Raw genomic sequence first — 13,851 nt, forward strand, 5'->3', positions numbered from 1 at the left:
GGTTGGTGCTCTCCATGCTGAGCTACGCAGAGGTAGGCCGTGGCCAACAGGAATGTATTGTTCTTTCTCAAAACATCAGTTAAGAACAATCTGGGCATCAGTGGTTGGCACACCACGCTCGGCTGACTGTCCTAACAACTTTGTTTGCTCTAAGCCTTGGGATATCTGCCTTGACTGCCCAGGAGGCAAACGGAGCCAAGCTGCCTGTAGCTGTGTGGAGCTGCAGCCCGGCACACACCACTACCTGGAGCGAATCGGAAACTGGGCCGCTCAGTCCACACAATCAATTTTTGACCCTGGAAATGGGTCTAGAAGAGTCAAGCACCCTGAGTCACGTGGCTCATGAGATTAGGACTCTCTTGGCCTGCAAAACCCATGCAGACTTTGCACAAAGGGATTCCAAGACAGCCTGTGGGCAGTCGAGGCAGATCAACAGACTAGGATCTTGGGTCTCTTGTTTCATCCATTCTCACATCTCCTAAGTCCCTGCTGAACAACAGCCAAAGAGAAGTTGACAGATACTGGTTTAGTATAAGATTTAATTCTCTTGCTAAAGCAGAAGTCATGAGATGTTTTAATCCAGATCTCAAAGTTCGATTCATTTATGTACAGGCAAGATCTTACCATATGGTCCAGACTGGGTTAGAACTTGTGACCTTTTGGTCTGAGTCTCCAAGAACTAGGAGATAGATGTCTGCCACCACACCTGGCTTCCAAAGTCTTCTGTTTTCTAAGAAAGATTTATTTGGCATGTCTGTGTGTACATGTGTACCCCTGTCTGTACATGCATATTTGTGTGCTTGCATTTGTGTGTGTGTGTGTGTGTGTGTGTGTGTGTGTGTGCGTGCATATAGGTGCCCAAGGTATCCAGAGTCATTGGATTTCCTCGAAGCTGGAGTTATGAGCTACCTGATGAGAGGACTGGGAACTGATTCTCTTTGAGAGTAGTGCACGATCTTAACCACTGTGGCATCATTTCTCCAGTCCTGTATAGGTGAACCGTTAATGCCCTATGTAGCCTAGCGGGTCATGGTTCTAGCCACCAGCAGAGCTCTCTGAATTCACAAATGAACACACACACACACACACACACACACACACACACACACACACAGAGCATTATTTTTAATATGCCTTACTAGCTCAGTGGTTGGTACTTTCTGAACCTCCCCAGGACTAGCACAAACTCCCCTCCGGTATTTCTTGGTTAACACCTTTTAAAATATATATTTCATTCTTTGTTACCCCAGACCCAATTGGGGAAGTGACTCCCTAGGGCCACTTTCTTGGGTTCTTACATGTCAGAGGGCTCTTAATTCTGATCTCTGTTTCCCCATCATGGCATGGTCTGTCCCTACCCCCCTTTCATGGTGGAATCCCTTCCTCCTTTCTCCTATATTTCTTGCCCAGGAATCCTAAAAGTCCCGCCTCTTTCACCCTGCCCAGCCATTGGCCGCTGGCTCTTTATCAATTCATCAAAAACCAGTTGGGGACAGGGTCCCTCACCCTTGGCTAGACATGCAGATTCCTGTGCGATTTTAGGAGTTGGATTAAAACAAAACATTAGAACCCATCCCCAACACAGTCTCCTCAAAATCCTTTTGTTACTGTTTTGTTTTTCTGAGACAGGGTCTCACTAAGTAGTCCAGGCTTTCAAACTCATGGAGACCCTCCTCCTTCAGCCCTCCGGGTTCTGGAATTGCCGACCTAGTGTACTACCATGTTAGGTTTAAATGTAAAGGAAGGTGGTGGTTGTTATATGTTACTGGGGATTGAACCCGGGGCTTCACACACATTCTACAGTGAGCTACAGCCCTTCCTCCTCACAATTCTTAATACAGTATTAGAGGAGATAGATTATTCTCTCTCTCTCTCTCTCTCTCTCTCTCTCTCTCTCCTCTCTCTCTCTCTCCTCTCTGTGTGTGTGTGTGTGTGTGTGTGTGTGTGTGTGTGTACATGCAGGTTTGGCTCGACTGACACTCACACTCATTATGTAGACCAGGCTGGCCTCAAGCTTTCAGCAACCCTCGTGCCTATGCTCCCCAGTGCTGAGTTAACTGAGATACAGCCGACTTACTCATATGTACTTGAAGGCACAGATCACCAGTTCTTAGAAGAGAAATAACCAAAACCATGCAGGGCATTATATCCATACAAGCAAAGAAGAAGAAGAAGAAGAAGAAGAAGAAGAAGAAGAAGAAGAAGAAGAAGAAGAAGAAGAAGAAGAAGAAAAAAAGCCTGTTTTCTGATTTGCTAAATTCGGCCATCCCTTAAAGGTAGCCAGCCCAACGTAAGTCTGAACGCAGACACCGGTTGGTTGGCTGAAGTAAATGCATCTATACGTAAATATTGAAGGGGCTGCTTCCTGGCCCACTAAGAGCACTTGATTCCTAGAAGAGAAGGGGAAAAAAAAAAAAACGACTGTCCCTTCAAACAGAGAAGGTGGGAGAAGCAGATAAGCTTTAATTACTCCATGGCTGGATCTAATAAAGTGCTGTTGATATCGAACACTACTGGGCAGGGTCCAGAACATTTGCCAAGCATCCGTGAGACTCTAAGTCCAATATCCAACGCCACCGAAAAGGGAGGGAAGGAAGCACTCACCTTACATTAAAAATATCTTCTACTATCTAATGAAAGTATTGGTTTTATGTGCTTGGTTCCGAGTAGGCCATGACTTTAAGCAGATTGTTATTTTTAATATCAGTCTACATGAGTGGAGATCAAAAGGCAAAGCCCACAGCTGGGAAGGTGGCACAGCAGTTAGGAGTGCACACGGCTGTGGCAGGAACCTGAGTTGGGTCTCCAGTGCCTCTGTCACACGGCTCCTGTAACTCAAGCACCAGGGGTCTGATAGCCTCCTCTGGCCTCTGCAGGCACCTGCACTCCTGTGCAAAGACACATACCTCCACTCACATATGATGATGATGATGATGATGATGATGATGATGATGATAATAATAATAATAATAATAATAAATCCTCTAAAATCCCAGCAGAGGCAGGCGGAGGCCAGTCTAGTCAACATGTGGAGACTTATCTCAGAACAAACAAATGGCCGAGGTACCACTCCTTTATTCCCAAAGCTCAGGAGGCAAAGGCAAGTGGATCTCTGTGAGTTCAAGGCCAGCCTGATCTACATACAGGGTTCCAGGACAGATACATGGTGAGGCCCCATCTCGCAGAGAAGGTTGAGCTCCAGTCTTGGTTAAGTATGGCCCCTGCGCCTGCTCTATGTCATCACCCACCGCTGAGGTAGACTGGAGGAAAACCTAAGAACTCAACCCAGTGGTTTCAGAGAGGGATCTCTACATGTCGATTGGCAGGTACGGCCAGTCTCTTCCTCATCCAGGGGGAGGGTTCCACCCTCTGCTTCTTGCAGCTGCGCACACACACACACACACACACACACACACACACACACACACATGCAAACACACACGCATGCGCATACACACTCATGCATGAACACACAGACACACACTTTGATATCCTGTCCCTTTACCAGGGCAAAGACTTGACTGTGACAACCTTCCTCTTCTTTGTATCATCTTTCCCCTGTTTATTGTGGCTGTGTGTGTGTGAGTGTGTGTGTGTGTGTGTGTGTGTGTGTGTGTGTGTGTGAGGGGGGGGTACAGGGAGAGGGAGAGAGAGAGGAGAGAGGGAGAGGAAGAGAGAGAGACAGAGAGAGAGGAGAGAGAGGGAGGGAGAGAGAGAGACAGAGAGAGAGAGGAGAGAGAGAGGGAGAGGGAGAGAGAAAGAGGGAGAGAGAGAGACAGAGACAGACAGAGAGAGAGAGGAGAGAGAGGGAGAGAGGGAGAGAGAGGGAGAGAGGGAGAGAGAGAGAGAGAGGGAGAGAGAGAGGAGAGAGAGAGGGAGAGAGAGAGAGAGGGAGAGAGAGGAGAGAGAGAGGGAGAGAGAGAGAGAGGGAGAGAGAAAGAGGGAGAGAAGGAGAGGGAGAGAGAGAGAGAGAGGAGAGAGAGGGAGAGAGGGGGGTGGGGAGGAGAGAGAGAGATCTTCTCTGGACACAGTGTACCAGGTTTATTTTCTCACTCAGTTGCACTCCCGTAGTGGAGATCATCACCACTGTTTTACAAATGAAAGAGCAGACTCTGGGCACTGCTGTGGAAGCAAATGTAATTCTATTCCATTGTCCCCAGAGCCAGAGGTCTCAGGTTCACTTATCCCACACCGTTGCTTTCCCCTCTGTCCACACCACCAGTGGACATGCAGTCACCCAGTAACTTGTGAGCTTCAGTCTCAGAGCTCTCCACAGTGGAGGACACAGACCCCAGACCAGGGTCAGTCACATGTCCAAATGCGCTCTAAGGCCAGGCTGTTTGGCCACAGGACAACTTGGTCTGCCTCTTGCTCCAGGCCACTTGCCCGACCGGCTTTACCACTGAACGGTATCGTCAGCCCGGGACCTTTGACCTTTTCACTCGGCCGTAGAAAAGAACTTCAAGGCAGGATGGTATGAAGTAAAGTCGAAGTTTATTAAAAGACAATTTTTTAACGTGGATTTTTAGCATAGGCACCATTACCAACTCAGCCGTGTCTCCAACATCTTTATCGTCTTCACGGTGGCTGTGTACAAGATCTGTGGGGTTTTTGGGGGGTCGAGTTGCTCAAAGAGTAGAACACACAACAAGGCACAAGAGGACTTCCTTCCATAAGGAAACTTGTAATGTTTATGTATGAGTATTATGTTCAGACTTAGGAACGAGGGTAAAGGGTTTATACACACAACCCAATTCTAACAGGCACCTCAGCTGTCGGGAAGCACAGTTTATCGCCTCTGACTTACGTGTCTCAGGCAAACACACTTCAGTCACCTCTGACGACAAGGCAACGTTGGCTTTGTCGGTGATTCCCAGAGTTCCTTTGCTTTCTATCCTGACTTGAGAACATAGAGTCTCTTCAGCTATGGGATATCTGTATAGAATGTTTCTGACAACGTTGGTAGTGCTGCTTCTAGAGGGGAAGAGACTTGGGAACATATTCTTCTCATGTCTCTATCTCTGTCTCTCTGTGTGTGTGTGTGTGTGTGCGTGTGTGTGTGTGTGTGTCTCCCCCTTCCTCTCTCCCGCCCTCCCTCTTATGTAATTCAGGCTCACTTCAAACTCACACATATAGTCAAGAATGACCTTGAGTTCCTTCCTTCCTTCCTTCCTTCCTTCCTTCCTTCCTTTATTATTTTGGTAGATGTATTTATTGTATGTGAGTACACTGTCTCTATGTTCAGACACTCCAGAAGAGGGCATCAGATCCCATTACAGAGGGCTGTGAGCCACCATGTGATTGCTGGGATTTGAACTCAGGACCTCCGGGAGAGCAGTCAGTGCTCTTCACCACTGAGCCATCTCCCCAGCCCAACCTTGAGTTTCTGATCCTCCTGCCTGCACTCTATCTCGGTGACTGCAGGCAAACGGTACCTTCCCCAGTCAGGTTATGTGGGGAACAGAACTCGTAGCTGTGTGCACAGTAGAACTCGTAGCATTATGAATAGTAGGCAAGGCCTGTACCAAGTGAAACACCCCACGGCCCTTTGTATTCTTTCTAAAACTAAAGAAAATACTTTTTGGTTTGTTCATTCGTTTAGGGTTTTGCAAGACAGGGTTTCTCCGTGTAGCCCTGGGTGTCCAGGAGCTCTCTTTGTAGTCCAGGCTGGCCTTGGACTCAGATCAGCCTGCCTCTGCCTCCCACGTGCTGGGATCAAAGGCACGTGCCGCCACACCTGGTATAAACAAAATAATTTAAGAACGACAGTACTAGCTACGTACCCCACATGATAGCAAAGATGACCGCCGTGCAGATGGACGGACTGACTCCAAAGTGCCTGTCCTCCTCCATCATGGCGTCAAGTCATTTCGTCCCTGCACAGCCTCAGTCTCACCATTTGCAAACTGTAGGTGACAAGAGCGTGCCTCCTGTCATGGAGAGAGAGCATTTTAGGGGTGGGTAAGGACAAGAAGCCAGGTCAGCCATGCTGGCTGATGGCATGCATTATAACGGACGCCAGAAGGGAGACGTTTAAATTCAAAGATTACAAACATGACCGCTGTTTGCGTTCTCTACTTCTCCTGGTGATTACAGAAAACCTGGTGCCCTCCCCATCTGGTTCTCAGAGCACACAGACCTTGGCAACGTTTGCACCTTGTGTGCAGAACCCTTGACCAGGTCAGGGCAGAATCCCTCAAGTTACCTAAGACACTGTTCTGAATTTACGGGCTCCAGACTGAGGGCCCGTCTGGAGACACTGTAATGAGCGTATTAAAATTCATTAAAACACAGAAAACAATTTGGTCAAGACGAGGAAAATAACTTAGGCACGATGAGAACAGCACAGAAGGTACAGGATTAAACTTTAAGGCACATGTGGGCTGGTGGAGGGGATGAAATGTTTTCAAGAAACGCCAATGAGACCATTTCGTAGCCTAGCCTACGGCAGACCGAGGTAGCAGAAAAAGCAGGGCCTGAAGCAGAGCCTGCAGGGGGAGTTCAGGACTGTACTGGGATCCTTTGTTGTTTGTGCTGAAGACAGGGTCTCGGTTTATAGCCCAGGTTGGCCCGTGTGGTGAGAATTTTGGGTTTGCTTTGTAAACAGAGAACTATTATAAGAATACGTTTTCATTTTAATCCCAGGTGTGGGACGTGGGGGGCTGCTTCAGACTGGCCACAGCAGCGTGGTTTTGACAGCTGAAGATGGTTTTTTTTGTTCGTTTGTTTTGCCAGTGTGTGACTTTTGGGATTCTAGGGACTTTTCATTGGATATATAAATGCCAGGGCCCGGGTAGAAGGGCTGGTTGGCCGGCGGTTGGATGCTGCTGGTTGTGGTTTGTTACGTAGTTATATACAAAGAGAGGGAAAGAAGAAATTAGATACACTGACGGAGATCAAGCTTACCCCAAGGAACTCAGTGCCCCTAACCCACAGGAAGTAGTCTACGGATATTGTAGGTCCCCTTCCCCTTCACCCCTTTTTCTCTCCTGCCTAGTGTTCCGGGGTTGAAAGGGTGGAAGAGGGCTAGAGAGAAGGGTAGAAGAAAAAGGAACCCACAAAGTAGCCAAAAGTCTGATTCCAGGCCTGGGCTTTGTGGAGATCCTGCTGCTACCCTCCCGGGAGCTGGGGTTGTGACCTCAGGCCACTACACCTGGCCTCACGCTGAGGGAGAGGGGGCAGGGCCTGTTTTACACACACACACACACACACACACAGTAGTCTCCATTCTAACGCTGCTTACTCTTAAGTGTTTAGAACACCTATGAGTCACTATTTTTTTTTTTTTTTTGGTTCTTTTTTTCGGAGCTGGGGACCGAACCCAGGGCCTTGCGCTTCCCAGGCAAGCGCTCTACCGCTGAGCTAAATCCCCAGCCCCCGAGTCACTATTTTTAAAAAAAGCTGGGTTTTTTTTTTTGTTTTGTTTTTGTTTTTGGTTTTTTTTTTAAGATTCTCTTCTCCTAGGTTTTGATTTTTTTTCTGATTCATTTCCTCCTTCTTTCATCTCGGTATTTGTAGGAGAGTCCCTCCCCCAAATGAGATCATCCCAACCAGAACCCAAGGCTACTGCTTATCTGTTGAATCAGAGGCCCTTTTCTTTCTGAGCAGTTGACAGTTTCCAGTGGGAGTCTGGGAGAGGGAGCCGAAGGGACCTGGCTGGCTCTGACCTTAAAGGCATTTACCTGGTTCCTCCTCTCAGCTCCGCCTTTTTCTGGGCCGCCTTGGGCCCATATTCCGAATCCCAGCTGTGGAGGGGCTGGGCTCCCACCTACTGGGCTGCGTGCACACCGAGGGGGATGCTGGGAGGCTGGGTTATAAGCAGAGCCCCTCCTCCCCCAACACAGGATCATGGCTACTAAACAGAAAAATTCGGGGAGAAATCCCTCTTATCTCCCCAAATCTCTTCCCCCAACTTCTCCTCCCCACGCCTAACTCTTTCTACCTCGCATAACAGCGGACTAGTCAAAAAACCGAGGGACCAAACTCTTACAGAACAGGAAGGGTCACATTCAAATTACTGAGAAAGGCTACATGAAAATGAATTCAGAGCCAAACCACCACGTCAGGTTTCATCCGCGTTAAGGCGCAGTCTTAAACTTCGGTCATCCTTCTTCCTAAAGCAAGAGAGCAAAGGCTGTGTATATCCTGTCATAAGCCCCAGAGGCCACCGGAAATGGCATCACCTCCCCAGACACTGGCTTGTGAAAGTTGCAGCACCCAGCCCTGAACTTACTTACCCCGAAGACGAGTCTGGCCCACTCTGATATACAGCCAGGGAAGGACTCTATCTAGGGAAGGATCTAGAATCAACAGGGAGACACCTATTTTTTTTTTTTAAAAAGAGTCACCCGTGGTTTCAGTAAGTAAGTACTTTCTGTTTTCTTTCTTTCTTTTTTTTTCTTTTGCTAATGGGTCTCTCATAGCCCAGGCTGTCCTCCTCCTCCTCCCTACCTAACTGAGAAAGACCTTGTGAGACTCCAGAGCCCTGCTTCCCGGTTCCTTTTAAATATACATTTAAATTTTCTGACCATCTTTTCTCAGACCCCCTACTACTGTAAGGAGTCACTGGGCAGGTTGGGGGGATGGGGAACTCCAGCCACCAGACTTGGTGGCACCAAAAGGACAAGCTGTGGTGTGGTCTGCACTGGTAAACAATTAAACTTCTTTTTTAAAAGAAAGAAAGGGGGAGAGAGAGAGAGAGAGAGAGAGAGAGAGAGAGAGAGAGAGAGAGAGAGAGAGAGAGAGAGAAAAGGTTACAGGAAAACAGCCGATGCGGTGTTGAAGGAAAGGGAGGTGCAGCGTGTATTTATTGTCTATGCAATCTTCTCTGTTGTGGTTGACCGCAGAGGCCTGGCCCTCCAACCCGGCTTTCCAAGCCCGGTGTCTGTGAAGCAGGAGGCGGGAGGGGGCTCACTCCATCTTCCACCTTGATTTTTGAATGTTGTAAATGGAGAAAATGAAAAGTGCCTGTTTCTTAGGCTTCTTGAGGGGCTAAGCGAGTAAAACACTTAAAGGTGGACTCAGGAGCTAAAGCAATGTTACCCGATTGGTGTGGCTAAACCATCGGGTGAAATGCCTCATTTCACCGCGAGTAATAGTGATAATTAGTAATAAAGCTAGCTAACACCCTGAATGGGGGAACTCCTTGTGGGAAATAGTTTTCCCGGCAGAGAATTGCCAGGAGGGAAACAACATGCACATTTTCTAGATAATTTTATTTCCTCCTTTTGATTTGAGCAAATATTTATAGCTGGGTTAAAGGCTCAGGTTTTGAAACCATATATATATATATATATATATATATATATATATATATATGTGTGTGTGTGTGTGTGTGTGTGTGTGTGTGTGTGTGTGTAGTATATTGTATACTATATATTTATATAGTATATTATCTCCTAAGAAAGGAAACCTAAGCCCCAAGCTTATCTAATTCATCAGAAGACTGGCTATCAATAACAGGCCAGTTCTGGCTTTTGCTAGCTGAACTATCTTGAGTGATTTTGCATAACCTCTGCTTGCCTCTCTTGATTTCTCCTTAAGTAGAAACTGAAGTTTTTACCTGACTGGCCTGTGAGGATCCAACCGGCCGGCCAGAGTCGTCTCCTTAAATGTCCACTGTGAGGAAGCATGGGCAAGTGAGGGCACATCTGAAGAGAGCAGGATCAGAGGGCTCTTGAGAGCAGGAGGAACCTATGTTTGGGGACAACCTGCAAAACAGGCCTAGCTAACTGTAGCGGCAGACCAAGCATTAAGGAGGACAGACAGACAGACACCTGTCTGAAGGACAAAGGAAGACTCTCTGACCGAACTGACTTTCAATGAGCAGATCTTAAACTGATCCTGTATTTGATCCCAGATGGACGGATGGACACACACACACACACACACACACACACACACCCCAAAAATTAGTCATGCAAACTATGTGAAAACGGAAGTGAAACTGAACACTGCTCAGCTTCTGAAAATGTTGCAAAATCCTGAGGTATGTTTTCAATATACACGTGTGTCTACCTTACATACATGATACAATGTATTCATAAGTTATCTTGTAGGTATAACTAATATATAAACGTGTGGGGATCTGTTACAAAGTGTGTAATGTAGACGCAGGTGTCTTGTCTAGTGATAGCCAGACCCTGGGTTGGATCTCTAGCACACACCCCCCCCCAAAAAATGGAAGAAGTACTTGAGTTAAGCTACTACCATTTTAAGGATTTGGATGTTTCAAGAATGGTGGAAACAGACATCTATGAAAAATAAAAATGACTGGAGCCAGCTTTTTGGAGGGAGTTTATTTCCACCCAGTCATATATTTCCAACCAGGAGTGGAGTTCTGAACACCAAGAGCAGGCTGTCATCTTTCCAAGCCACAACCAATATTTACCTTGAGGAAGACAGCCCAAAGGTCAGGAGGGAATTGTCTCAGGAATTGTCAGTTTAACGAGAGGATAAAGAACCTAAGAGAATCAGGGAAGGTATTGTTATTCCTCCCTCCCCCCACTGAAGAACTTTACACACCTGAATGCGAGGAGCTTGAGAACCCCTGGGTAGAGAAAGGGCTGGTTTGAAATGTGGCAGCTTCATGCTAGCCCTCAACGGTTAAGAAACCGCTGGTAATTTACTAGGCTGCCCTCCTCTCTAGGCCAGAGTTGCAAATCTGGCCGGGAACTCCAGCTGGATCCAACCCCAGGGCCGAATCCCGGGCCCTCCCTCTCAGCCTGGTGGCTTTACTGCCTAAATCTGAGTTATCTGCATACAAATAGTATCGATAAGGTGATGGGTGGTCCTTTGTCTTCCTCCTCCTCGGTCTGGGGAAGAGGAGCCATTTACAATCTGGCTGAGGAGACGGGCGAAAGCAAGTACTTTCTGGGGTAAAATAGGGACTGCTTTTGGGTGACTGAAACCAAGGTGGAGGAGGGCTGGAGAGCAGAGGAGAGGGCCTTGAGAAAGACCAACTTTGAGGGAGTCCTTCTGGGAGACAAGAGGGGTACAGCCAAAGCTCCAGGGAGGACAGGACCCAGCGGGGCCAGTGACACGGACTCAGGAGGGCGTTGCAGAAGTTCGGTCATCAGCAGCTGGGAAGGACGAGAACCGGCCTTTGAAAGGAAGCCAAGAAGCCAGTGGTGATTTACTGACAAACGTCTTCGGGTTTGATGCGATTGGGAGCCAAATTAAAGTCAAAGGAGGAGTGAGTGGGAGGGAGAGGACCGGACACAGGCTGTGCAAACAGCGCTTTAAAAAAGTGGCTTTGAAGGCCAGGCGGTGGGACAGGCCCGGGAGGTGGAGCCAGCGAAGTTACCTTTCTTTTTCAGAGCAGGGAGAATTTAGAAGGGTGGGAGCTAACCTTAGGACTAGTGACTAGAACGCAGAGCGCAGGGTCAGCCCACGGGGAGGTAGCCTGAGATGTAGGAAGCGCCCGGCGCGTCTGGCTGCTGACCTAACCCAGGAGGTACGTGTCTGCCTTTGCGCTCGGTGGGAAGGGGGACCTGGGGATGGGGGGGGGGGGCGTCGGGTCCTCGGGCTTTCGCTAGAACCCGAGTGGGGCCAGTTTGTTGTGCTGGCGTTGAAAGGGGCCCCGGTGTCCCGCAGTCGTGACTAGGCCTTTGAGATCCCGGGTCTCATCCTCTCTGTTACGGGAGGGGAAACCGAGGCTCCGCAGGACGAGTCTCGAGACTGAGACCAGTATGACACTGGTGTTTCTTGGAGCATGTTCCTTGCCCCGTTAGGACAGATTATAGAAGCTGTGTGCGATTGAAATGAAATCCTCTCGAATTGTTTAAATTCGATCCAAATGGGAGCAGCACAGCGGTGTGCACGCCTTGAATCTCAGCCGTCGGGAGGCAGAGGCAGGAATTCTCCAGGCCAGCCTGGTCTACCGAGCGAGTTAGACCAGCGAGGGCTACACAGAGAAACCCTGTCTCCGGGGTGGGGGAAAAAAAACAAGAAGAGAGAAACTCCAAGTTGTCCAAAGGTTATCTTTGTCTCTAAAAGGCGTCTGCGTTGCAAATATTAGGGGCTTCCATTTCGTTCCTAATTTTATTCCTTGCGTTTCTTTTATCGGTGAACGGTTGTTTTTGTCGCTTTTGATTTTTCGAAATAGGGTTTCACTGAGTAGCCCTGCCTGTCCTGGAACTCACTCCGTAGACAGGGCTGGCCTCGAGATGCTTTTAGGGTTTTTAAGGTTTTTAAGCGTGTAATTGCAGGGTTAGGCATTAGCGTGGAGGGACGGAAAGCCACGGGCTCGGCCTGTCCGTCTCAACGCCTGCCTAAGCAGGACTTTGGGTCACCTGGAACCCACTTTGAAGTGTGGGCATCTTTGTGGTTCAAATTCCCAATTATGTCAAAGCGTCAACCAGGTTAAATGTGCAGAGCGGCAGCTGTCAAGGCCCTGACACACATTGCGAACTACGTTTTTTTACAGACCTAGGAAGGGCTGAGGCCTGTTAAGCAGGTGGCACCACCGGCCTGAAGGGGAGACTTGGTCCTCCCAGTGGCTCCCCGGCCACAGCTTCTCTGTGGCCACCCTTAACCACAGTTCTTCACAGTACTTTTATGTATTTGGCGTGACCCTAAAACCACCTTTAAAATATTACTTCTACTGCTTTGGGGGGATAATCAAAAGTCTATGGTGAATTCCCAGTTCAGAGGCCAGTGACTGCCTCTCCCCGGACTATCAGTAGCCAGTAGAAGGCTTTGTGGGCCATCCTAAGATTCATAAGTGTCTTAGTAGGCTCGGTCCAATCTAACCTAGGCCCATTGCAGGCCATGTAATTTTTTGACAAATTTAGTTCGACCTAGGAAGCTAAACTAATACCAGAACATAGGAAAGCCAGGTATGCGGGTGAGTCCCTTAGAAATAAGTATTTTCGGGGTTGGGGATTTAGCTCAGTGGTAGAGCTCTTACCTAGCAAGCGCAAGGCCCTGGGTTCCGTCCTCAGCTCCAGAGGAAAAAAATAAGTATTTTCTTGTCTATATGCACAATTGCCTTAAAACTGAAGGAGATCTCGGAAAAGTCAAAAATACTGATCTGAGGTGGGCCGTTTAAATCTCAGCATTCAGGATGCAGAGGCAGGCAGGCCTCGGTGTTCAAGGCCAACCTGATCTAAATATCAGTTCCAGGCTACGTAGTGCAACCCAGTCTTAAAAAAACTGGATGGATGGGCGGATAGACAGACAGACAGACAGACAATAAATTTGATTCTCTCAAAAAACCTTTAAACAGAAAGGAGCTATTTATAACCCTAGGACAGTGCTACAGTGGGTAATTTAGTCAGATGCATGAAACTATTAAACTAGTTTTCCCTGCGAGCAGTCCAGGCAGGCAGCATCCTATTGTTTCGTCTGTCTGTATGATTTAAGACCTCTGTCCCATCTCTAGGGTGACTGGCCTAGTTTGTTGTCAGTCTTCCAAAACTAACCTAATTACTACAAAACATTGATTAATGAAAAATAAATGCTCTGGGTTTGGCTTGGGATAGCTATAAAGTAATAGTCAGAGATTTATAATTCATGCCTTATGAAGCTCCTGAAAAATTAATTGTCCCCAGATTGAGAAATACAAGCAAGTTCCTTGAAAGTCTTTTTTTTTTTTTAAAGTAGCGGTGGCTGTCATTAATGCGTATCCCTCCCACCTCACCACAGCCCAAGGATCTTGCAGCAAAACAGAAAGTAATTAGGATTTGGGGAAGCGAGCCACATTTTAAAGAGTGGAGTGGTAGGTGGCCATGACAGTGCTTGCACCCCTCTGCCTCTAGCCCCGCCCCCTCCTCTAACAGCCTTGGGCACTTGTGTGCACACATCCCTCTGCAGGGCCAGCTCCCATCCTATCTGTCCTTGGCAGCTTTT

General features: G+C 48.0%; 1 protein-coding gene across 14 annotated transcripts in view; it reads left to right on the forward strand.

Moving 5' to 3' along the window:
- Pced1b (PC-esterase domain containing 1B) overlaps positions 1–13,851 on the forward strand; it is a 178,197-nt gene that overhangs the window by 113,960 nt on the left and 50,386 nt on the right. For 2 of the 14 annotated variants that reach the window (XM_063263663.1, XM_063263665.1), the window contains exon 1: positions 7,198–8,363. Coding sequence is in view for 2 of the 8 variants with exons in the window: in XM_008765737.3 (XP_008763959.1) it covers positions 9,860–9,988 (129 nt within the window). In the remaining 6 variants the exon portion in view is untranslated. 14 annotated transcript variants of the gene reach the window in all.

This window comes from Rattus norvegicus, chromosome 7, assembly GCF_036323735.1.
Source record: "Rattus norvegicus strain BN/NHsdMcwi chromosome 7, GRCr8, whole genome shotgun sequence".
NCBI classification, from domain to species: Eukaryota; Metazoa; Chordata; class Mammalia; order Rodentia; family Muridae; genus Rattus; species Rattus norvegicus.